This window comes from Neolamprologus brichardi, chromosome 4 (genome assembly GCF_056152115.1).
Source record: "Neolamprologus brichardi isolate AB-2024 chromosome 4, ASM5615211v1, whole genome shotgun sequence".
NCBI lineage: Eukaryota > Metazoa > Chordata > Actinopteri > Cichliformes > Cichlidae > Neolamprologus > Neolamprologus brichardi.
Window position 1 is genome coordinate 1,580,952 of NC_142107.1, and position 22,310 is coordinate 1,603,261.

General features: G+C 42.7%; 2 protein-coding genes, 1 long non-coding RNA gene and 1 other non-coding gene across 6 annotated transcripts; 3 read left to right on the forward strand and 1 right to left on the reverse strand.

Moving 5' to 3' along the window:
* The first annotated feature begins 563 nt into the window (after nt 1-563).
* rpsa (ribosomal protein SA) lies at nt 564-3,309 on the forward strand. Its single transcript, XM_006805075.3, has 8 exons — nt 564-617; nt 1,381-1,551; nt 1,664-1,782; nt 2,024-2,269; nt 2,536-2,664; nt 2,774-2,936; nt 3,042-3,077; nt 3,169-3,309. Exons 2-8 carry the CDS (start codon nt 1,419-1,421, stop codon nt 3,264-3,266), a joined length of 924 nt encoding a protein of 307 aa, XP_006805138.1. The 5' UTR covers nt 564-617; nt 1,381-1,418; the 3' UTR covers nt 3,267-3,309.
* LOC118455323 (small nucleolar RNA SNORA62/SNORA6 family) lies at nt 1,817-1,955 on the forward strand. The gene has a single exon (XR_004844106.1). It is a non-coding gene; the product is annotated as a small nucleolar RNA SNORA62/SNORA6 family (small nucleolar RNA).
* A 2,276-nt stretch (nt 3,310-5,585) lies between the features above and the next one.
* Nucleotides 5,586-8,808, reverse strand: LOC118455321 (uncharacterized). Its single transcript, XR_004844103.2, has 3 exons — nt 8,048-8,808; nt 6,914-6,958; nt 5,586-6,202 (listed from the first exon to the last, which is right to left on the reverse strand). It is a non-coding gene; the product is annotated as an uncharacterized LOC118455321 (long non-coding RNA).
* Nucleotides 8,157-21,651, forward strand: ubn2b (ubinuclein 2b). 3 transcript variants are annotated; one of them, XM_006805076.3, is made up of 17 exons: nt 8,157-8,820; nt 9,369-9,497; nt 11,420-11,521; nt 11,979-12,110; nt 12,228-12,334; nt 12,836-13,325; nt 13,457-13,527; nt 13,618-13,747; nt 14,752-14,858; nt 14,940-15,050; nt 15,771-15,914; nt 16,067-16,117; nt 16,199-16,241; nt 17,245-18,531; nt 19,861-20,068; nt 20,566-20,634; nt 20,885-21,651. In XM_006805076.3, the coding sequence occupies exons 1-17, from the start codon at nt 8,509-8,511 to the stop codon at nt 20,929-20,931; spliced, it is 3,540 nt and encodes a 1,179-aa protein (XP_006805139.1). In that variant the 5' UTR covers nt 8,157-8,508; the 3' UTR covers nt 20,932-21,651. The 3 variants fall into 3 exon arrangements, with proteins under 3 accessions (XP_006805139.1, XP_035769889.1, XP_087695703.1); XM_035913996.2 differs by having other exon boundaries at nt 12,231-12,334; XM_087839577.1 differs by lacking the exon at nt 20,566-20,634.
* The last annotated feature ends 659 nt before the right edge of the window (nt 21,652-22,310 follow it).

Genomic DNA, 22,310 nt, shown 5'->3' on the forward strand with positions numbered 1-22,310 from the left:
AGCTCCAAAACATCTCAGGCATCTGGCCCATGTCCATCACCTCTAATGCCCTTGAAATGTACCCAAACCCCATTTTTCGGTGAGCCCATTAGTCCCACAGAAAAACTAATCAGCTGTCTGTTCTGTCTGTGTATTGCCTCGGTAATCTATTGAAACTTAATTTCAAATATAGGACCATTTCAAAGAGGGAACAACTGCAGAGCTCTCTACACACACGATACGTTTCACTAAAACAATTTCACAATCGTGTACATATTATGATCCCTTTGCCTGGAACACTTTATCTCTGGCAAATATGTTAGGAACACAGGTCAGTCTTTCACCGAGAAGTCAGCGTCTCAGCATTGTCTTAATATGGTCTTTCCATCTCCATTGTCTTAATATGGGATACCCATCCGACCCGTGAGCCCACCTCTGGTTACCTCTGCTCCTACCTTTGAAGCACATGGAATTAAAACTCCACCTAGTGGCGAAAATGCGGAAGTTTTCACCTCCTCCCCGCCTTCGGTTTAACCAGCCAATCACACGCTTGGAAATTTGGTATAAAAATAACGTCATTTCCTTCAAGCGTCCTCTTTTCACCGTGTGGTCAGATTTCCATACGGCGTTGTTTCGTGGTGAGTTTAAACCGGCCTATTTAGTCATTTTAAATCGAAAGAAATTGTCAAAATTCCTAAAGTTATGACCGAGGACGAAGAAAATATACCGTGGGGTAGACAGGCGCAGACTACCGTGCCCTAATTTTCTTAATTTTCAACGCATTCATGATGCTAACTTTTGTAGCTAACATGCTAGCTGCTGACACGCGCTCTTCCTCCGTTTCTCGTGCGCCTTGCCTCCATCCAATGAACAGCGGCAGTGACGAGATTTCATATGATCGTAATTGATATCTGAAGACGATGGCAACCATACACATGAGTTATGACTTTTTTACACTTCAAGCGGCCTTTTGCATCCAAGATACCTCAACTTAATCCCCGCTTCGCTGCTTGGCTTCCTTTAAGTAAGATACGAGCTTCTGCGCCTTCACCCCTCGTAGTTAGGTTTTTCTCGACCTTCCTAACGAGATCTGCATATCGTTTGCGCTCCCTAAATGGTTGATGGTTTAATCAGGAGGCTAAATTGACTTGACACATGCCCGTTTGTGGGATGAACATGTCTCCGTTGTGGCCTGCTGCAAGAGCACACACTAAGGGAGCATCTTCACTTTGCTAACAGCTACTGTTCTTGTGCTCAGCAATGGGTTTTTGCTGTTTTGTGTCTGATTAGAAATGCACTGATGTAAATTTAATTTTTTGGATGCTTCTTGTCTGGTTGTGGGTGTACTATTTTGTCTCTTTTGCAGCTTGTAGTTTTTCTAAGTCTACTTTTTTCCCGCAGCTCTCCCACTAACTCGTAACGCAGGGAAAGCGGTCACGATGTCCGGAGGTCTGGATGTCCTTCAAATGAAGGAGGAGGATGTGCTGAAGTTCCTGGCAGCAGGAACCCACCTGGGAGGTACCAACTTGGACTTCCAGATGGAGCAGTACGTTTACAAGAGAAAAAGCGACGGTGAGTGGTGTAGCAGTCATTTGCGCTATGATGATGAAGCTTTTTTTTATTACTTTGTCCCTGCTGCGGATTTACATGCAAATGACAAAACTTGTCGTGTTTTGCTCACTAGGTGTGTACATCATTAACCTGAAGAAGACCTGGGAGAAGCTGCTGCTGGCAGCCAGGGCCATTGTTGCCATTGAGAACCCAGCTGATGTGTGTGTCATCTCTTCCAGAAACACTGGCCAGGTAAAGTTCTGGTAAAACTGACTCATTGCTGTGATGTGCACACTGTTAAAACCTGGCACTTGCGTTGGTGTTCAGGTGTCGGAAGTGTGCAAGAGTAATCAGGCCGGGATTCGCTAACACCATAAGGACAACTGTCCCATGAATGGGGTTTGATAGTAACCTGAGCCACAGTTCTTTTTTAAAAAATCTAAGTTATTATTTTTGCTGTGATCTCAAGTAAAACCTGTACTGTCTGTTTCAGAGAGCAGTGCTGAAGTTCGCCTCTGCCACTGGTGCCACTACCTTCCACGGTCGTTTCACCCCTGGTACATTCACCAATCAGATCCAGGCTGCTTTCAGGGAGCCCCGCCTCCTGATTGTGACAGATCCTCGTGCTGACCATCAGCCACTGACTGAGGCTTCATACGTAAACATCCCCACCATTGCCCTGTGCAACACTGACTCCCCGCTGAGATATGTGGACATTGCCATCCCCTGTAACAACAAGGTAAAATTCAGTTAGTTTAAAACAATGACGAATGAGTCTTTGCACACACAGCTAGAGCCCTGCTGTTTTGTCTGTGCAGTGCGTGGTGTAGAGTGTGTGCTAAATAAAAGTGCCTGATCACCAACTTCTTTTCTCTGAACCACACCAGGGAATTGGAGTTGAGGTCTTGCCACAAACTCTTTTCTACAGCTTTATGCCTTTTTGAATGTAACAAATCGCAGTGCAGCCCCGACAGGTTTGTATTTGACCCTATTTGTCTGTTTCAGGGTCACCACTCTGTGGGTCTGATGTGGTGGATGTTGGCCCGGGAGGTCCTCAGGATGAGGGGAACCATCTCCAGGGAGCACCCATGGGAGGTCATGCCAGATTTGTACTTCTACAGGGACCCTGAAGAGGTATGACTGGCACACTCAACTTATCGAAAAGTACTGAAGTGGCTAGAACCAAGTGCATGAGGCATACATTCTGCTGATACACTCACTAATGCTTATTATGTGCTTGTAGATTGAGAAGGAGGAGCAGGCTGCTGCTGAGAAGGCTGGTGTTGGAAAGGAGGAGTTCCAGGGCGAATGGACCACCCCTGCACCTGAGTTTGCCCAGCCTGAGGTGGCTGACTGGTCTGAGGGCGTTGCAGTGCCATCTGTGCCCATTCAGCAGTTCCCTGCAGGTGAGATGATTTGCTGCTTTGTGTTTAACTTGTAAATGCAGTGTAAGATTTTTCATTCACTTTTTCACACTTAATGGTTTAAACTTGATTGGGATTTTATTACAGCACCTGCCCCTGTCAAGCCTGGTGAGGTCTATACTGGTGAGTTTTTATATGGATCTTCATTACCTTTGTGTATCATGTGTGCTGTTATAGTCTCTGAACTTAACACCTTTTTCCTGTTCCATTCTAGGTGAGGACTGGAGTACTCAGCCTGCCACAGAGGATTGGTCCACAGCACCCACTGCTCAGGCTTCTGACTGGGGTGGCGCTGCTTCTGACTGGTCTTAAAAGTGATGCTCATGACAACAATAAAGTGTTTTTTACACTTTGACTTTGATTTGCTGTTTCATCTGATATTTACAATGAAAAGCCCTATTAAAAGTAATGAAAAATTGCACTAAATAACCAATTAAGAAGACTCTAATGTTGATGGGTTTTCCACAAAATGAATACAGCTGTGGGAAATGCGACTTTATTGAATCATAACATCACAATACAGGTAGACTGGAAATTATTTGGGTTCTTTGTCTTACTGCGTCTCACTGCTTTTTATATTGGCTGTGATTTAAAGATCCAGTGGACTAGGCTTAATTTAAAAAAAAAAAAAAAAAAAAAGGCTAATCAGATTATGCATTGGCATTAATCATACCAAATCATGTTAAAAACTTAGTGGTTTGCAAATGTGGAATGGGTTGTACCAATTGTAGCACCTTCATGTGTGAAGTAAACATTTCCTGTTTGAGGCTACACCCAGGTTTTCTGCAGCTCCACCTGCAGTGGGTCATATTCCTTCACTAGCCAGCTGGAACCTAACCTTAAGTAAAAGGGCCCCTGCAGTTATTTTCCCTGACTAGGTTGAAGTAGGATGAAATGCATTGGATTATATACCCAGAAAAACAATAAGGGGAATCTGTGGCATCATTAAAAGTTGCACCACTTATTTCTTTATATTTTGCTGGGGGAATGGGAATGGCAGTTTGCTGACATGTCCAACCATACATGGAAATTTTAATTTTCCCAAAGATGCTTTCAGTTATTAGTAGTTATTATCGCACTGATTTGTGTTTAAGGGGTCTACTTTCTCATAAGTTTAATTTTGATTAAAAAGAACTTGATACTGTTCAGTGGGTATTATGTTACGTGTTCTATAGTTCAGGCCGCCAGATCGGGGCGGGGGGTGGCTTACTGGGCTTAAGCCCGGGTTGTTTTTTCAGAAGCCCGGGGTTTTTTGGTGTAATTTTTTTCGTAGTTAGATGCCTGGCTGAAAACTGTATAAAACAAAAACTACACACAATATTCGAAGCACATAGTGCACACTGTGGAAATTTACGACTGCGTAAATCCCCCCTAATATTGGTATGATCCGAGCTCAGACACTAAGCGAGGGGGCGGGAGGAGCTGCTGCCTGCGAGTGCGCTGTTGGAGAAAGGCGGCGAGGCAGTCAGAGGAGAACTGAAGTTCGACCAGGTACCAAAGCAAATCATTCGTGTTGTACAAATAATGTAAATATAACGGTGAATCACGAAAGATTGATGTCAAACTGATCACTTGACCCATATTACGTTACTTGCTCTTCAAGTGAATCAACAAATGGCGAAATGACAAGCCGAACAACAACAATGCTGTTTCTTTAGAGTCTTAGTTTACATGTGTGTTTATTTCATATTTTCAGTTGTTACCCTCCACGGTTAATAAATCGGTTTCAGTAATGTACTGATATACAAGAATGAACATAAGGAGCTTCTTTCAAAGAAAAAACTCTGGTAGATGTTATTTTATATATTATGCTTTGTATGTTGTTCAGTATATTTCTATGCAAAACAAGAGGAATTTCAATACACAGCAGTATATTCAGTTTAAACCAGATATTTACATACACTTTATGGAAAACACAAGAACATCTTTTTACCGTACAACATCAATTTAGAGTGAACTTGTTTTGTTTTGGATAAATAAATATTGAAAAATCTTTTGAATTAGTTAAATGTCAGAATAAAGAGTGACAGAGCTGTCTCTTTTTTATCACTTTCATCAAATTTAGGAGTACATATACACTACGTTTATTGTTAGTTAATTAGAAAACTCCGGAGGATTCCATTCTGAGCTGAAGAAGCTTCTGATAGGTTAGTAGAGTCCATGTGAGTAAATTTGTGGCACACCTGCAGATGCTTATAAGGCAAAACACAGCTTATTTCTTTGAAATGGGAAAATCAAGAGATATCAACAAAAACACCAGGAAAAGAATTGTGGAACTCCATAAGTGTGGCTTAACTTTGAATACAATTTGGTGCCATTTATAATTAAGACATACAGATAGTTTCTCTCTTTACTCTTTATATTTATCAACCTAAAAAAAAGAAACATTTAGTCTGATTTGATGTTACAATTAAAAAGTGTATCTATTTTTATCAGAAGAGTATGTAAATATCTGGTTTCAACTGTATATTTGATGATGTTGGTGTTTGGCTTGATTGTCAGCACAAAGAGGGAGAGAGAGGAACAGAGAGGGAGAGGACAGGAGATGGAACAAAAGCAGATTTCTGACTTTTCTGTGTAAATTTAAGCATGTAACACACTTTTGATTATACACTGCTAAAAAAAACAGAAAACTGGAAAACTTAAAGACACAATGTAACTCCAAGTCAATCACACTTCTGTGAAATCAAGCTACAGGAGGCCATAGGAAAGCAACAACCCAGCAGCAGGACTGATACCTCCTGCAAAATGACCTCCAGCCGGCCACAAATGTGCATGTGTCTGCTCAAATGGTCAGAAACAGACTCCATGAGGGTGGCATGAAGGCCCAATGTCCACAGGTGGGGATTGTACTTACGGCCCAACACCGTGCAGGACGTTTGGCATTTGCCAGAGAACACCAAGATTGGGAACTTTGCCACTGGTGCCCTGTGCTCTTCACAGATGAATGCAGGTTCACATTGAGCACATTATGACAGACGTGACAGTGTCTGGAGACGCGATGGAGAACATTCTGCTGCCTGCAACATCCTCCAGCATGACCGGTTTGGCAGTGGGTCAGTAACGGTTTGGGGTGGCATTTCTTTGTGGGGCTGAACAGCCCTCCATGTGCTCGCCAGAGGTAGCCTGACTGCCATTAGGTACCGAGATGAGATCCTCAGACCCCTTGTGAGTCCATATGCTGGTGTAGTTGGGCCTGGGTTCCAGGCAATGCTAGACCTCATGTGGCTGGAGTGTGTCAGCAGTTCCTGCAAGACAAAGGCATTGATGCTATGGACTGGTCTACCCATTCCCCAGACCTAAATCCAGTCGAGCACATCTGGGACATCACGTCTCGCTCTATCCACCAACGCCATGTTGCACCACATACTGTCCAGGAGCTGGCGGATGCTTGTCTGGGAAGAGATCCCTCGGGACACCATCCGCCACCTCATCAGGTGCATGCCCAGGCACTGCAGGGAGATCATAGAGGCACTTCGAGGCCACACACACTACTGAGCTTTATTTTGACTTTTTTTTTAAAGGACATTACATGAAAGTTGGATCAGCCTGTAATGTGTTTTTCCACTTTAATTTTGAGTGGGGCTCCAAATCCATGGGTTGTTAAATTTGATTTCCATTGATGATTTTGATGTGATTTTGTTGTCAGCACATTAAACTATGCAAAGAACAAAGTATTTAATAAGAATATTTCATTCATTCAGATCTGGGATGTCTTATTTTTGTATTCCCTTTATTTTTTTGAGCAGTGTATTTCTGATAAATGAAGAGTGTGAAACTGAAGTTGGATCCACCTTATTATATAGGTATTGGGCTATATGGTTATTTGTTACACAGACTATGGTGCACATACAATTAAAATGCCCATTCTTTTTTTTACTAACTAAAATGTTTAATTACTTGGGCTAATGCCAATAATAAAGTTACAGACTATGATTATACGAAATGTGTATACTTACTGAAATTGAAGTATTTTAATGATGTACAGTCCATATTAGATAATCCTGCAAAAGTGTAAAGAAATGGCATAATTAATCCTAGTGTGTTGACACAGTCCTCTGTACATCTTACTTGATTTGAGAGAAATAATATAAAGCATTAATATATGTTGTCCAGTGCTGAGGCAGAACCACTCAGTGACAAACAAACTTTCCTGTACTCTTAAATCTGAATACAGATTATTTAATATTGGAGTAAATCTGTAGTAACTCCAGATTTACTTGTGAAAAAGTACACAAATTAAAGTACCATATTATGTACTGTCAGTGAAAACTGCCACAGTTTTACTGAGAAAGATATAGACAAACAATCAAAAGGATAAAATAAAAAAAATAAAAAGGCACAATTGCATCTAAAACACAACACGGCCTCAAAACAACTAGAACATGATGTCTTTTAGTCAAACACATGCATGCTCTGTGCTCATCACACTGTGACATTCCATTCTATAAAGTGACACCGCAGATAATATGTGAAGCACAATATTAGTAAATTAATACTTAAAAAGTCTCATATCATTAAACCTGATTTCTTGCAACTCCAAAATGAGCCTGAAAAAACGAAAGAAAATGAAAGGCGTCTCATGGGTGAAGTTAAACGGCTTAAAACTAAGATTTTAACCCTGGTGGAGAAATCGTTGAAAAAAAGAGCAGGATGAGGCTTTTTAAAAATGTTTTAAAATGAAAGAGATCCAACAGTCAAAAGCGGAAAAACTACAGATTCATTTCCTCCGGACCCAATATGAATCGGAGAAGACGTTTAAGACCAACAAATGTGAGGAAAAAAATCTGGCTATGGAGATGAAATGCAAAGATTTTGAAGATAAATGCGATTGAGAGAAAAACACGTGAGCAGAGAGATAAACACGTACTTTTGAAAGGGACTTGGATAATAAAGCGTTAAGGAAAGAGTTAAGATTAAAAACCCTGGACACATAAAGTCGGACAAAGGAAGAAGCTGTCTAGTGTGCAGCACCTAGAAAGAGTCATTAAGATGAGAAACAACAAAGTGCCTAAAGATATAACTTAAATGTGTTATTATATTTTCTCCTTGTAGTAAACAGCTGAGATATCCTGGCTGTTCAGAACAATCACCTCCTCCACGTTCGCGCTAGTCTGTCAGGTGGGCGTGTTTATGCGCTGCCATTGGACAAACGCGGTTCCCCTTCCTCTCTGCCTTCCGCTTTCTTTTCATATGCACGCCCAGCCTCTGAATAATGATAATAATGATCAAGATGGCTACTTCAGAATCCTCCTTGCGGTAGCTAACCACCAATTTCATGGAAGCTGTCAAAACTGCGATTTCCTGCAGTTTAAGTCACTCGTAGGCGACGGGGGCTGTTCCAGGGATAATACTGTATGGATTAAAACGGGCCGAGGAACGATAAAAGTCATTGTGTTGCCCGCAGCACTCATTCCGAGGAAGCTAACTAGCTGAGCAACTAGCTAGCTCTTACTTGTCGACCATCTCCAGTTTAGCTCCCCTGCCACTGGCGGCTGAGAGGAGCGTGGCGCTCCAGGTTTTGTGTGCCCGGACGTCGGAAGGAGAGCGTCAAATGGCAGAGCCGAGGAAAGTGCCGTTCGTCACCATTTCCACCCTCAACACCACCCCGCCGCCGACCCCGGAGACCAGCAAGAAACGCCGCCGCGAAGATGAGGCCGTCGACATCACTTTTGGGAAAGATGGAGGTGGGAGTGCGGTCGGGTCAGGGGGTGGCGGAGGTCTGTTCGGCAACGAGAAAGGTAGCGACGCGCAGAGGGAGGAGAAGAAGCCCACCGTCCGCCTCAACCTCACGCTGAGCGAGCCGAATGAGCGAGGGTCCTCCGAGTTCAACTACGGCGAGCTGGTCCACTCATCTCTTTCTCAGGTTAGGAGAGCAGAGGCAGACACGGTGGTGTTAGCGGGGGGGCTAACCGGGCACAACTCCGGTGGTGCTGAATCCGCGTGCATGTTGCACTTGTTGTTTTGTTGTTGTTGTGGCTGCTGAACTTTTGTCTGACAGGATTTGCAAATAAAGTAGATCACACTGAGCCCGTAAATACTTGATGTTCATGCTCCATATGTATTTATTTATTATGACCTTTAGATAGATTTCGGAGAGTTTGAAGCAGTGCGGTTTAAAAACGCAGTCTGAATGTAGGCTGAAGTATTTTAAGTGTCAGGGACACTGGACCCTCTTATTATTACCATCCTATCTTGTTACTCCTATGTCTACATCTTATGTTATTACCGATATAGAGGTGTCCTACTTAATCTACACAAGACAAAGAGTTGCTATAGTAAGAACCTCCCTACTTTTTCATTTATTTTTATTTTTTATGCAGGTTGCATGTATTGCCAGGTGCGACTATGACTTTGATGTTGTTGTCAGCCTTACGTATTTACAATTCAAGTTGCTATCCTGGTGTTCCTCAGGTAAAGCCCGTGGGTTCTGCTGTACCCAAAGGACTCACTCCTCCGCTGGACCCCAGTGACCCTTTTGCAGATGATGAGAAGGAGAGGCGGGAGGTAGAAGAGCTTGCCAGAAAATTTGAAAGCAAATATGTAAGTAGCAAAGTAAACTCGGGCCTGTTTGCATAACACCAGTTGAGGACAACAGTCGTCCAAAGTTTTATGTTGTAAGGTAAAGACCCTAGAGTAAAACGTGAAGAATGTTAGCGTTTCCTGCCTGACTGCTAATCAGGCGTTTGAGGAATTATTCAACCCTTCGTGGTTTAAAAATCTAATTTTTGGAAGCTTCAAAAATGTAGGCTTAGCTCCAGGGTTGAGAAACAGTGTTAAAGCTATGTTATCACTGATAACAAGTCTTTTCTAATATTGGCTTTTACAAGCACGCGAATGAAGCAGCCTCCATAATAACATGCAAATTGGTGGCGATTCTGAATATTTCACAACAGCCAGAAACGAGACTAAAGTCAGAGTCATGTTAGAGAAATTGTAGCTATTTGACTGCTAGGTTTCAAGTTATGAAGCCATATTTGAAGTTGTTGAGTGGTAGCAAAATGTTTGTCCTGGATTTCCCTTCCTTCTGTTTGGCTGCCTGCTATCTAATAACCGCAGGGGTCAGTGGAGTTGAATGATAATGTGACTGAGAGACCTTCTCTGGAGTTTGAGTTATCATAGTTTAGCATTTCTGAATTGGTTCTAAGAGAGAGAGAATTTGCTCGTTTACTTTTAGTTTTTATTGTTTGAAAAGTTTACTTTCAGTTTTAGTTTTTATTTGCATGAGAGATTTTTTTTTCCTTCACATCATTATTTAATAGAGGGCACAGTGAGACTGCTTTATGTCAGCGGTTGATTTACTGTCATAGAAATCCTAAGTTTCAATAAATAATCAGACTGAACTTTCTAAACGTAGAAACGATTTCAATTGCACAGTATTTTTTTTTTTTGATTTGTCTAATTTTTGTTTTTATTTTAGTAATCTATTATCATCATTATTGTTGTTATTATTATTTTACCATACCTAGTTTTAGTTCTAAGTTCAGTTTTAGTTAGTTACAGTGGCGCCGTTTTTCTTCCACTGATTGACCGGCCAATCAAAAAGTGACTAAAACTCACACAGGTGTTCAGTGGCAGTTCTACAAAATGGTAACAATGTAGAATAGAAACATTCTGATGTCTTGTTGTTAAAGAGTCACTGATTGGATATGTGTGCTGTTGTGTTCGATTGTATCTTTTCTGTTAAATTAATTTGAAAATAATTTCTAAATTTTGTGACTGGTAGGATTTTGTTCTGTATACAGTTTTCTTTTAAAACTAACAGGCAATTTAGAAATCTAATAAATAATGTTGGAGTTAAAAAAAACATTATTCATTTAATTTCTTGCTCCAGGTGACTTCTGCAGTTAAGACGAGTTTAAACAGGCTTTTACTTACACACACGTGTTGGTTTTTGTGCTTGAGCATGCATATCATTTTTAAATTAAGTAAATATTTTTTTTCCCAGTTAATGTATTCCTAGTTTTGCTTGACATGACAATTCTTTTAGCCTACATGATTGTTTAAGAACTGTTTAAGAGCTGCAAACCTTTTCTTTCAACCTCCAAAAGTTGATTCTGATTGATTCTGGACGCAGCGTTTTCAGTGGGAGAAACGTTTCGTCACTCATCCAAGTGACTTCTTCAGTCTGAGACAGAATCAACTTTTGGAGATTTACTTACCTGGATGATTGAGCATGACTTTTCTTTCAGCCATAAAGGCCCCCACAGGGTCCTCTGGATGATGAAGTGTCCTTTTCAAAAGTAAAAGTCTCATGTTTATGTTTATTGTGACTCCATGTTTGGTGCCCCGTGTACCCCCAGTACCACAGCGGGACAAGCAGCACCCCTGCCTCCCTGTACTGGAGCGCTGGTTCTGCTGTCCATATTGTGGTTACAGCTGAATCTGTGTGGGTGATTATTGTTGCGTGTTTCTGTTGTATTTTTAAATATTTTGTGATCTTTGTGTTTACTCTCCATTTGCAGGGCGGCAGCTCGAAGAAGAAGAAAAAGGACAGAATGCAGGATCTCATTGACATCGGCTACGGCTACGATGAAACCGATCCCTTCATTGACAATTCAGAAGCTGTGAGTTTAATCTTTTAAAAAAATTAATCTTCTTTATTGGCGTTCATCAGAATAGGTTACGTTTCAGGTCTCTTTGCCAAAGATTAAAATAAGTAACAACCTTATTTGTAACGAAAGTAAAAAATAAATAAGTGTAGTAAAAAGATGATAAAGATTCATGTTGTATTAAAATAATAATGAGAAATTCCAGTAACTTTAATATAAAGTCATGGTTCTTTGCTTTGCTTCATTTACTTTTGTCAGTGGATGCTTTTGATCTGCAGTAGAAACAGAAGAATAAAAGAAACTGGATAAGAGGGAAAACATTAAACAAATAAATATATAAGCTTTAATACTGAGAATAATACTAGTAAAGTTTAGTATTATTATGTGTAGTCGTTTGGAAGACTGACCGTGGAAGAAGACTGTTGCATTGTAAGAAAACAAGCAGTTAATTGTAATTCTACCCCGTCCTCAGTATGATGAGCTGGTACCGGCTTCTCTCACCACTAAACATGGAGGCTTTTACATCAACACGGGCACTCTGCAGTTCAGAGCTGCGTCTGACTCTGAGGGAGAAAACGCGGCTGGAAACGATAATCATTTTAAGGTAGGTGCTTGGTTCTCTGTGCACTCTGTATATGAACAAATAGTTAAAAAGAAAAGCTGTTGCTTTGCTCCTTGTATTATTCTGTGCCGTTTTTCACCTTTTGTGTCTTATCTGCAGAAGATGAAAGACGGTGAAGAGCGAGTGATTAAAAAGCGACGGAAAAAGCAAGATGGTGGAATTTTGGAGGAAAAGAAACCCCGAAAAAACAAAGTACCAAAGTCTGGGTGAGGTTTTGACCTGTAATCCTGTATTATAGTTATTTCAATAAGTGGCTAATTCGTTCCTTAGATAAATTAACATGAGGTGTTCGTTTAAGAATAGGCATTGCTCCTCGTTGTGCCCATCCCATCAGACAAATAAAGGAATATCTACATTATTCATTTATTTAAAAATAGTTCAACACTACTTTTTGGCTTTTACATGGGACTTGAACTTTAATTTCTGTGGTCCTCTATAAAATTTATTTTACCACTAGTTTTCCCCCAGAAGGCATCAGTAGTACTTGGCCTCAACTTCTTTGTAGTCCTTGTGTGTTCTGGTCTGTTATTGGCTAAAAGGGGGGTAGGAGGCTAGTTTCGTTTTATGCCACTTTAATTACAATATACTAAACAGTTAGTAAGAATTTGTTGTCCGGTGATGTCAGTAAAACACTGCTGTAACCACAGACCTTATCGCTACGCTGTGCCTTAAACGTCTTTATTCTTGTGCTTCTTTGGTCTCGGCAGCGTTTCAGCTTTAAACCGGCCAGAAAAGAAGAAGAGGAAGAAGCTGATGAAGGATTCCCTGCACCTGGCCAACATGCTGCGACGCTTCACCAGGGAAAAGGAGGAGATGCGCAAGAAGAACATGGCCGCCGCCGGTCTGCCGCGACCTATCCCCAAAGTGCCGAACAGCAACAGTGCGCTCCTGAACACCCATCCCAAGGCCGCTGGTGGCAACGACTGCAACATGACCGACCTTTCCGCAGACCCTGCTGTGATGTCGCTGCTCGGCACGGCCAACAACGACTTACTGCAGGACATGATGGGTGACCTGGACTTTGGGATGCTGGACTCGCCTCAGCCTTCCAGCCCGGCTCAGGGAGAGAACGGCTCCTTTGGGATGGGACACAAAATGGGAGGTAGCCGGGTGGTGCAGAGCAGTGTGATTACCCCTCCTCCTCTGCCCTGCGGACTTCCAGACCCACTCGCGAAACGCATTGAAGACCTGAGAGCGGTATGAGCCTTCTACCAGCTCATATTATTATTTTTTTATTAAATAATTGTTAGTAAGAGTGTAAATTAAATGTGGAGTAGACTGCCTACATAACCAGTCCTATTCACTGCTGCGATGTCTGTTTGTCACAGGCGTCCCGTCTGTTTGATGAAGAGGGCAGAAAGAAATTCTTCACACTGGACATGAATAACATCCTACTGGAGTGAGTACATTCCTTAATTTTGAATTAGTGCGGATTAATTTGTATGAAATCAATTAAATGTAAATTTGTGTTTGTTTCTGTGTGTGTCAGCATCGAGCTGCAGGTTCAGGAGCAGCCCACAGAGGTGCGTTCAGCTGTCTACTCTCACCTGGAGGCCTTTGTGCCCTGCAATAAAGACGCTCTGCTCAAACGACTTAAGAAGCTCAGCCTCAACATACAGGTGTGTGGCAGCAAGTTTTCTTACTGTTAGAATGAGTTTTGGTAAAATGGGATCCCAAGAGGTCAACGATTTGCATTTGACATCACTTAAAGGTCCCATGTCCTTCCACTTAGTGAAGATGCTATGAGCACCATTTCTACCAGTCTCAGTGTCTGTGGCTTTAAGTCAGACTGGAACAGCTGCTGCACGTTCTTCTTCAGGAAAAGACTTCTATTAGTGACTGGTTCTGCCTAAGGTGTCTACCTGTTAAAAGGGAGTTTTTCCTCCCCAGTGTTGACAACTGCTTAATCATTCATTCACAAAGACAGATTTAGTGTGAATTTGGCTGTATCAAAATACGACAGCAGCAAATGGAGCAAAAAGCTAACTGAGTTTAACTCTACTGAAGCCCAAACGTAGAGTCACACACCCAGTATTACTCATTTTGTTCTAAATCAGCTCTTAGGTTTTCCTCAGTTCATGGATGTCCCTCAGAATAACATTCTGCCCACAGCTCTGACCTGTGTGCATGCGATTAAAGCATTACATTACCTTACCTTACGTTAGGTTAGTGACATTAACCCTGCTAGATGCTAACATGGTGGTCCCATCTAAAACTTTTTATAAGAGAGCCGCTTCAGTTCATTCACAAAGAGCAGACCGACAGCAGCTTAAGGCCCTGACTTGTTTTTTGTTGGCCAGAATATGTTTTGCTGTTGATCTCCACAGCAGTACATTTAGCATCTGTGTTGCTATGATGCTCTCCTCAACACACTCAGCAAACATGCCCATATGCACCCACAATGGATAGCTGTGGGTGAACTGCGGGTCTGTGTAGGCAGTGCAAACCCACACTTATCCCCGGATTGGGTGTTCACGCAGGACTGACAACAGTCGCAAAAAATGGGCTAAACCTGTTATGAGGCAACTGCTGCATTTGTGCAAAAGCTGTTGTTTTTGTGTCTGTGTGTCCATTATTCATTTCTGTATTGTCCTTATGAGTGTTGATTTCTCTCGTTGTCCAGGATGACCGACTACGAACGCCCCTGCTGAAGCTGAAGTTGGCGGTGTGCAGTGTGATGCCAGAGCAGATCGCTCGATACAACATGGACTGCATCGCCAAAGTTGCAAAGTAAGGACTCGCTCTGGGCTCTTACTCTGAGCTCACATACCTTTTTTCCTTGATCTGAAATGTTTGTTTCTCTGCTCGCAGGCAGCAGTCTGAGGAGGGAGAGAAAAATGGCTCGGAGGATGACGATGAGGAGAAGCCGGGGAAGAGGGTGATAGGGCCTCGGAAGAAGTTTGTGTGGGATGACAGACTCAGGTCAGTTGCCTCTCTGTGCTCACAGGATCCATCCTTTCCACTCTACTTGTTTGCTTTATTCAGCGGTTCAGTGCATTCTGGTAGCTCTGAGTTGCGTAAAGCTGAGATCTAGGGCGCTTTATCCATATCGAGAGCATCTGCTGTGATCCCACGCCTCTGGAAACTCTAGGACACAAAAAACAGCTGTCATTGATCATATATCAAGACACATCTGGTAGTTGGATCTGCACAGTTTGCATATGAGAAGCCATGTTCATCGATCATGCGAGGTGTTTGTTCAGCCAGGTCCAGCCCAGTGTTTCTGGAAGCTACTGGAGAGGGAAAGCTGCAGGCAGTCATCAAGTGTGACACTGTGTAGTGCTTCACACATCACACACTCAGTGCTGGGTGTGTGAATACATTGCAGTACATGCAAAAAATCTTTTATTTAATTTTAACAAAAATTGCTGTAAAATGAACATGATGTGGCTTTTCATTTTAAAAGATCCTCTCCAGTTTTTACCCATCAGCCTTTTATGGTATATTGTATTGTCGTCACCTTGCCAGGTGGGTGGATGACGTGGACTTCAAGGTTTGTGAATACGATAACTTGAGAACTAAGCAATGTAGGAATTTCAAATTGATAGTATAGGTGTATTTATTAAAAATCTCAGACGAGTTTGAATCTCAGTGACCTCAACCTCAAGATCAGAGGTCATCTTAATGCTGTTTGCCTTCCAGGTCACTGCTGTGTAACTTGGTGCGGGTGAAGCTAACCTGCTACGAGCGTGAAGGCAAGAACACGCTGTCTCTGGAAGACTACCTCAAAGCCTTCATGGAGACTGAAGTCAAACCCCTCTGGCCTAAGGGGTGGATGCAGGCCAGGTGTGTGACTGCAGCTAATGCGATTTCTGTGGTTTTGCAGTGATTATAATAGCGGCTGTCTTTCTCGTTTGTTTTCAATCATGGCTTAAATAGAATGGTAGTGAAGAAGTAATTCCCTAATATTAGTGCTTGTTGTATTTCCCCATCTGCAGGATGCTGTTCAAAGAAAGCATCATGGCTCACGGTCATCTCACTGGCTACACGTACGTTTTTCACCTTATTATTAACCTATTTTCTCATCACTGATTTGTTCTAATAACTCATTCAATTTTATTTTGTTCCAGAGCAAAGAAGAAGATGCTCCCTGTTCCCAAAGCCAAGCCAAAGGTTAGTTGAACTTTCAAGTTAATCTGCAATCCATCTGTCAGCGCAGTGACTTTGTAGTGGAAGGGCTCTTGATATAGAAGGGATGACTGCTACACATTTTACACTTGCCCACTTTGATCTAAAGTGGGCTGGACCAGTGAAACACTCCTTTTTGTCAGTGTAAAGAAGTTTAGTGACTAATATAACTCTCTGAGATAACTTAAAATGAGAAAAAGAAGCATAGTTTCAACCATACTTCTTAGTTTTTCTACATCATAAAGAAATGCAGCTATGGGAAACCAAAGAAATCTGTCAGCAATTTGTAAGAAATAAATGTAAAATTACAAAAAGGGTTCTGGTAGTGAACTACCCAGACTGTCCTGCTATTCCTAATTACTTTGGTGTAGCATGAATAGCCATGGGGGAGGTTTTTATCAACAGGAACAACTGTAAAACGTATTCAAATACAGTTAAATGTCGACATGCCCTGCTGTGTCAAGTGCACCAGATTTGAATCTTTGCTGGGTCAACTCTGCCCATTATGTTTGACACCTTCTTCTTCTTCTTCTTCTTTGTTTTTGTTTTTTAAAGGTTTAGATTCTAAATGTGTTCTCATTAGAAACTGTACGGCAGCTGGAAGTTGTTTTATGTGCTGCAGTTTAGGAGCAGAAACTCTGCACAGTAAATTGTGGAAAAACACAAGTTATGCAAATGATGTCGTCAAAGTGAAACTTTGTCAATAAGGTTAAAGTTCTCTCACGGTGCTCGGCTAACGTTATCTCATGATGCGTGAAATGAGCCCTCTTGTATTTTAATGTATTTAATATTTTAATGTGTTTGATAAAATATCAATATTTGGGTTTGTGTATTGATACAGCATCGCCATGCAGAATATTGTGATACTGTTGTTGTGTTTCACCGGCTACTTCTAGTATATGAATGATGATTTCAGAGTAACTTGAAGAAACATGGCGGTGCTCTTAAATGTCGCTAAAAGTATATTTGTGTCCTCTGTATTTTCCAGGAGGCTGTGTGGGTTCGTCACACCACACCCACAGCAGGTGCCACTCCCTCCCCTGCTGTCCAGGTCGCCACGCGTCCGACTCAGTCACCGTCTGAGCCCATATGTCTCGATTCCCTCGATGAAGCTCCCTCTCTGGACTCCATCTCTCAGGCCTTGGCCATCCTTGGCAATGCAGCTAAGGGCCTGGCTCAGGGGGACAGCCCCCCGTCCCCAGATAAACCCAAGACTGTCACCACCCCCTCCGGCCTCCACACCTCACCGGTCATCCAGCAGCAGAAAAAGAACTCTGTCAGCACTCCCAATAGCTCCAAAGCACCTCACTACATCTCTACCTCTTCGTCATCCTCCACCTCTTTGTCTCGGTCTCCCTCCATCACGTCCTCTCCTCTGCCCTTGGTCAGGGTGGATGGCATGGGGGTTGTTAAGGGCACTGCGCAGGCGCACAGACATTTACTTTTGAACACGCAGAGACCTTTGAGTGTGGGTGTGACTAAAGCCAACATGCCTGCCTCAGTGTCTCCACCTAAACCACGTCCACCGCCCACTGCGTCTCCACTAGTGGCACCAGGATCAAAGACCGGGGTCTCCACTGCCCCTTCTGGGCTCCTCAAAGGCAGCAATAATAACAAAGTCAACAGTGTTGACACTCTGATCATCACATCACCTCGGCTACACACCCTCTCATCGCCCTCAGTCACGGTCCAGAAAACATTTCAGACACCTCACCTGCCCCAGACTCCGCAGAGTAAATCCTCCACCTCCCTCTCGCAAACACTCCCCAGCGTACAAGCACAGCCACAACCACAGTCTAACTTCATCACCCCTATGCACGCCACTCTCACCAAGTCCACCCACAGCAGCATCCCACCCATCGTCAAACTCACTCCCCGCACACCCAACCCCATCGTCACCGTTGCCACCTCATCCTCAGCTTCCATTTCTCAAAGTCCCAGGTCTCAGGCAACCCCGTCCCTACACCAGTACCCTAACAAAAGCCCAGCAGGTTTCCGCCCGCCGTTCTCAGGTGCCCAAGGAGGAGTGAACAAGCCGGGGCAAGGCAGTTACACTCCTCCAGGCAGCCAGAAGACCCCCAACAGCAACAGCAGCAGCACCAACACCAGCCTTATTAACACCTCATCCATAAGCAAGCATTCAGGATCCAGTGCCTCCCCCACGACGGCCTCTGCCAATCAAGGTCAGCGCCAGAGGTCCGGGGGCGGGACACCTCAGGGTGCCAAGCCAGTCACATCTGTCCCAATGTCATCCGTCTCTTCTCAGCTGCCACAGGTTTGTAGTGCCAGTATGGCAGGATAAGGGAACATGTAGGATGTACATCTGGAAAGTATTCAGTGCTTCACATGCCTTATTCGAAAATGGATTAGTTTCCTATTTTACCTCTGCATACAGTACAGCATAATGACAAGCAGCAATTATAGCCTCAAGTCTTTTTGAGAATGACGCTGCAAGCTTGGCACATCGATTGTGGGGCTGTTTCTTATTATCCTTCTTTGCAGAACCTCTCAAGTGTCTTCAGATTAAATAGCTGTGCAGCGACGCTCATCTTCAGATCCAGAGATGTTCAGTCATGTTCAAGTTTGGGCCACTCAGGGACACACAGAGTGATCTTGAAACCCCTCTTTGTTATCTTGGCTGAGTGCGTGGTTTCCTCCAGACATGATGCTTCAGACCAAAGTCTTAAATCTTCGTTTCATGAGACCAGAGAATTTTGTTCCTCATGGTCTGAGACTCTTTAACTGGCTTTTGGCAAACATCATGTGGCCTGTCATGCCTTTAACTGATTCAGTTGATTGTTGTAATGATGCAGAAATGGTTGTCCTTCTGGAAGTTTCTTCTTCCTCCACAGAGCAATGCTAGAGCGATCAGAGTGACCATTGGGTTCATGGTTGCATTACTGACTAAGGTCCTTCTACCCCGATTCCTCAGATTCCATTTACAGTTGATGGAGGCCACTGTGCTCATTGAGACCTTCAATGCTGTAGACATTTTTTCTGTACCCTTCCCCAGATCTGTGCCTCGATGTAATCCTGTCTCAGAGGAATTCATGAGAACAAAGCGATGCAGGAATTTCAAGTCGATGCCATAGGGTGTATCTACTAAAAGAATCTAAGTGGCCTCAACCTGAAGGTCAGGTTTTCTGAAAATTTTGTGAATGTGATCACGTGACAAGGAAGTCACTTAGGATTTTCAAATTGATACGACAGATGTTTCTACTGAAGTCTCAGTGACCTCGACCTAAAGGTCAGAGGTCAAGTTTTTCCTGACAAGCTTGTGAACGCAATAACTTGAGAACAAGGCGAGGTAGGATTTTGAAATCAATACCATATGTATCTACCAGCAGGCTGAGGGGTACCACTGGCTACTACCAGCATTTTTTCACTTGTCATTATGTGAAGAATTTTAAGGTGAAAAAAATTATTTAAGCATTTTGGAATAAGGCTGTAACATGACACAATGTGGACCAAGTGAAGCTCTGTGAATACTGTGCGGATACATTGTCTGCAGCACGTACACAGGTGGATTTTTCAACCCTGAATCTGTTGAATGAAACCACTTTCTTCCTGTTGTTAAACACTCCTAACCTGTTTTTTTGCTCAGGTCTCCGCGGCAGGAAGCAGCAATCTGCTCAGCTCAGCCTCGTCTCTTCCGCTCGGTTTTGGGATGCTGGGGGGGCTGGTGCCTGTGTCCCTGCCCTTCCAGTTCCCTTCACTGTTAAACCTGCCTTCGCTGGGTGCAGCAGGCTCCAACACGGCACCCAGCAGCTCTGCAGCCAGTAGCAACCCATCGTTCTCCACCCTGACCCAGAGTGAGTGATGCACACAGGTCACAAGCGCTCATTGTGCTGGGGGGGCTTAGATTATGCACCAGGTGCAACTCTGACATTGATGGCAGCTGCAGATTTAACTCAGAGCATTGCTTTCTTTACAATATGACATCATGAAAGCACTGTGTATGTGTGAGGCTGTTGGGGTGTGTGTCTGCTTTTGTGTGGGTGTTTCCTGTGTAGGCCTTTTTTTTTGTGTTGTAGTGCGTTCTCATTTATCACCATGTTTTGTGTCTAAATGTAAGCTTTGTAATTAATGTAAGACATTGCATTTTTGTTTGCTCCCCCCATCAATTCTGTATTACATCATGCTTCCTCTCCTATCTCACATTTGGCCTCACACTTCTGCCTTTATCCCCTCCTTTCTCCTCCTGCTCCTTCCTCTCACACGTCTCTCCTCTGACCTCCCCGTTCCGTTGGTACTTGTTCCTCCCATCTTCTCCCTCTTTGTTTCTTGTCGCCCTGTCCTGTCTCCTCAGATCTGTATAAGAGCCTCCAGTCAGGGTCTCAGGTTGCTCTGCCTCCTCACTTGCAGCTCGCTTTCTCAGGTAAAATCTGACCCCCGCTCCCTCCACCTCAAAAGCCTGCTCCTTTGCTCTTCTGCTTTTCCTTTCAAGTGTCTGATGTTCTCTGTCTCAGGTTGTCCCCCCCTCCTCCTCTTTTTATTTATTTATTTTCTGTCCGGTCCTGTTCTCATCTGTTGGTGGCAGCATGCCTTACTTTAAAAATTTTTTTTTTTTCCTTCCCTCTTTGTAATGTTTTTGTTGAGATTTCAAACACTGTGCTGTTCCTGTCTAGATGTCAGTCAAAGCCAGGGAGGTGATGCTAAGAGGAAGACTCTATGATCCAGCGGACCCAGCTGATGCAGTCCAATCAAATGAGGAAACTCTGGGACAGCCGGGACGCACAGACCGCACATAACAGGGGTCTGAATTACAGACTTTTGCTTTTAAGATCAGCTCAACTATCCACAACTACCAGTTAAAAATAACCTTTTTAAAACAATGACAACTTTTAAATCTTTGAGCTGTTAAATAAAATGGCAAATGCAGTTTGCCAATGTTTACACAATAGACCTATATCACTGTGGACAGGGAGGAATGAATGAATGGGATTTATAGTTGATTGAGGTGTGTGTGTGTGTTTGCTGGGACTGTGTGCCTTTTGTATGGCTCCCTTTCTGATGCATGGTCAGTGTGTCTACTTGGTGCTGTTTTTATCATAATGTAATTATCACTGATACCTGTAAGAAATGTAAACAAATTGTTGAATTTGAGCTTCTTTTTTTTTTTTAAGAGAGAGCTGTACATGTTTTAATTGTACTTGAATTCCTGGATAAATTTGTTCCTGTATAGAACTCAAACGGACTTTTAATTAAAATCTTTCTCTTCAAATGAATCATTCAAGCTGCATTATGAAAGTCAGCTGCTGAAGCTTCTGTAACATGTTGACCCCTGGACCATAGACTGTATATAAAAGCTGGACATAAAACAGCATTTTTGGCCATTACTATCTTGGTGTTCAGGTGTGACAAAAGAGAGGTGGATCTGACTGGAAGCTGAAGACAATGCGTCAGCGTACCTACTTTATCCACTGCTCTGGCTTTAATGGGGACCATCCTTTGTGAAATAAACATGTTTTATCCTGTATGACTGAAGTAGAGAATGAGCCCATACACTATTCGAAGTGTTTGCGGACATCATTAGAATTGATTTCGTTTTCCCAGATCTCTAACTCTCTGTTAGCATCATTAGCTATTTTTACTGCCGCCAATAGAATGATTAATGTGGTTTAATGTCCAGACATCCACAGATTAGGTTTGGTGGAGCCAGAATGTGAGCTAGCTAGGAAACACAAATTATATACTGTGCAGTGACTGGAGTTATCTTAAAAATAAAATACAACACATCTGTAATTTTGGGCATAAAGAAAAAAGTAAATAGCAGTGATGTCTGGGTTAGGGAAATTGGTCCAATTGAGATACAATTAGTAGAGAGAACATGTTGGATGAAAGTACATATTGTGGCAAAGACAAAGGTCATTTAGCAAAAAGATGATACCAAAAACAAACTTCAGTCAAAACAATGCCTGAGACAACTCCACCCAATCGAAATTGCAAGGCTAGCCATTCATATATTGCTACATAATATTGATTATCTAATAAAAGAATAGAATTTTTAAAAAGGCCTGATCTTAAGCCTTGTGTTCGCACTGCAGTCTTACT

What these genes read in the sequence shown, in the direction of transcription:
- ubn2b (XM_006805076.3), top strand. Translation starts at nt 8,509, where the DNA reads ATGGCAGAGCCGAGGAAAGTGCCGTTCGTCACCATTTCCACCCTCAAC. An exon ending in AAGGGGTGGATGCAGGCCAG is followed by an intron (nt 15,915 to 16,066) that starts GTGTGTGACTGC and finishes CCCCATCTGCAG; the next exon opens with GATGCTGTTCAAAGAAAGCA. An exon ending in TTCCCAAAGCCAAGCCAAAG is followed by an intron (nt 16,242 to 17,244) that starts GTTAGTTGAACT and finishes TGTATTTTCCAG; the next exon opens with GAGGCTGTGTGGGTTCGTCA.
- rpsa (XM_006805075.3), top strand. Translation starts at nt 1,419, where the DNA reads ATGTCCGGAGGTCTGGATGTCCTTCAAATGAAGGAGGAGGATGTGCTG. An exon ending in TCTACAGGGACCCTGAAGAG is followed by an intron (nt 2,665 to 2,773) that starts GTATGACTGGCA and finishes ATGTGCTTGTAG; the next exon opens with ATTGAGAAGGAGGAGCAGGC. An exon ending in CATTCAGCAGTTCCCTGCAG is followed by an intron (nt 2,937 to 3,041) that starts GTGAGATGATTT and finishes ATTTTATTACAG; the next exon opens with CACCTGCCCCTGTCAAGCCT.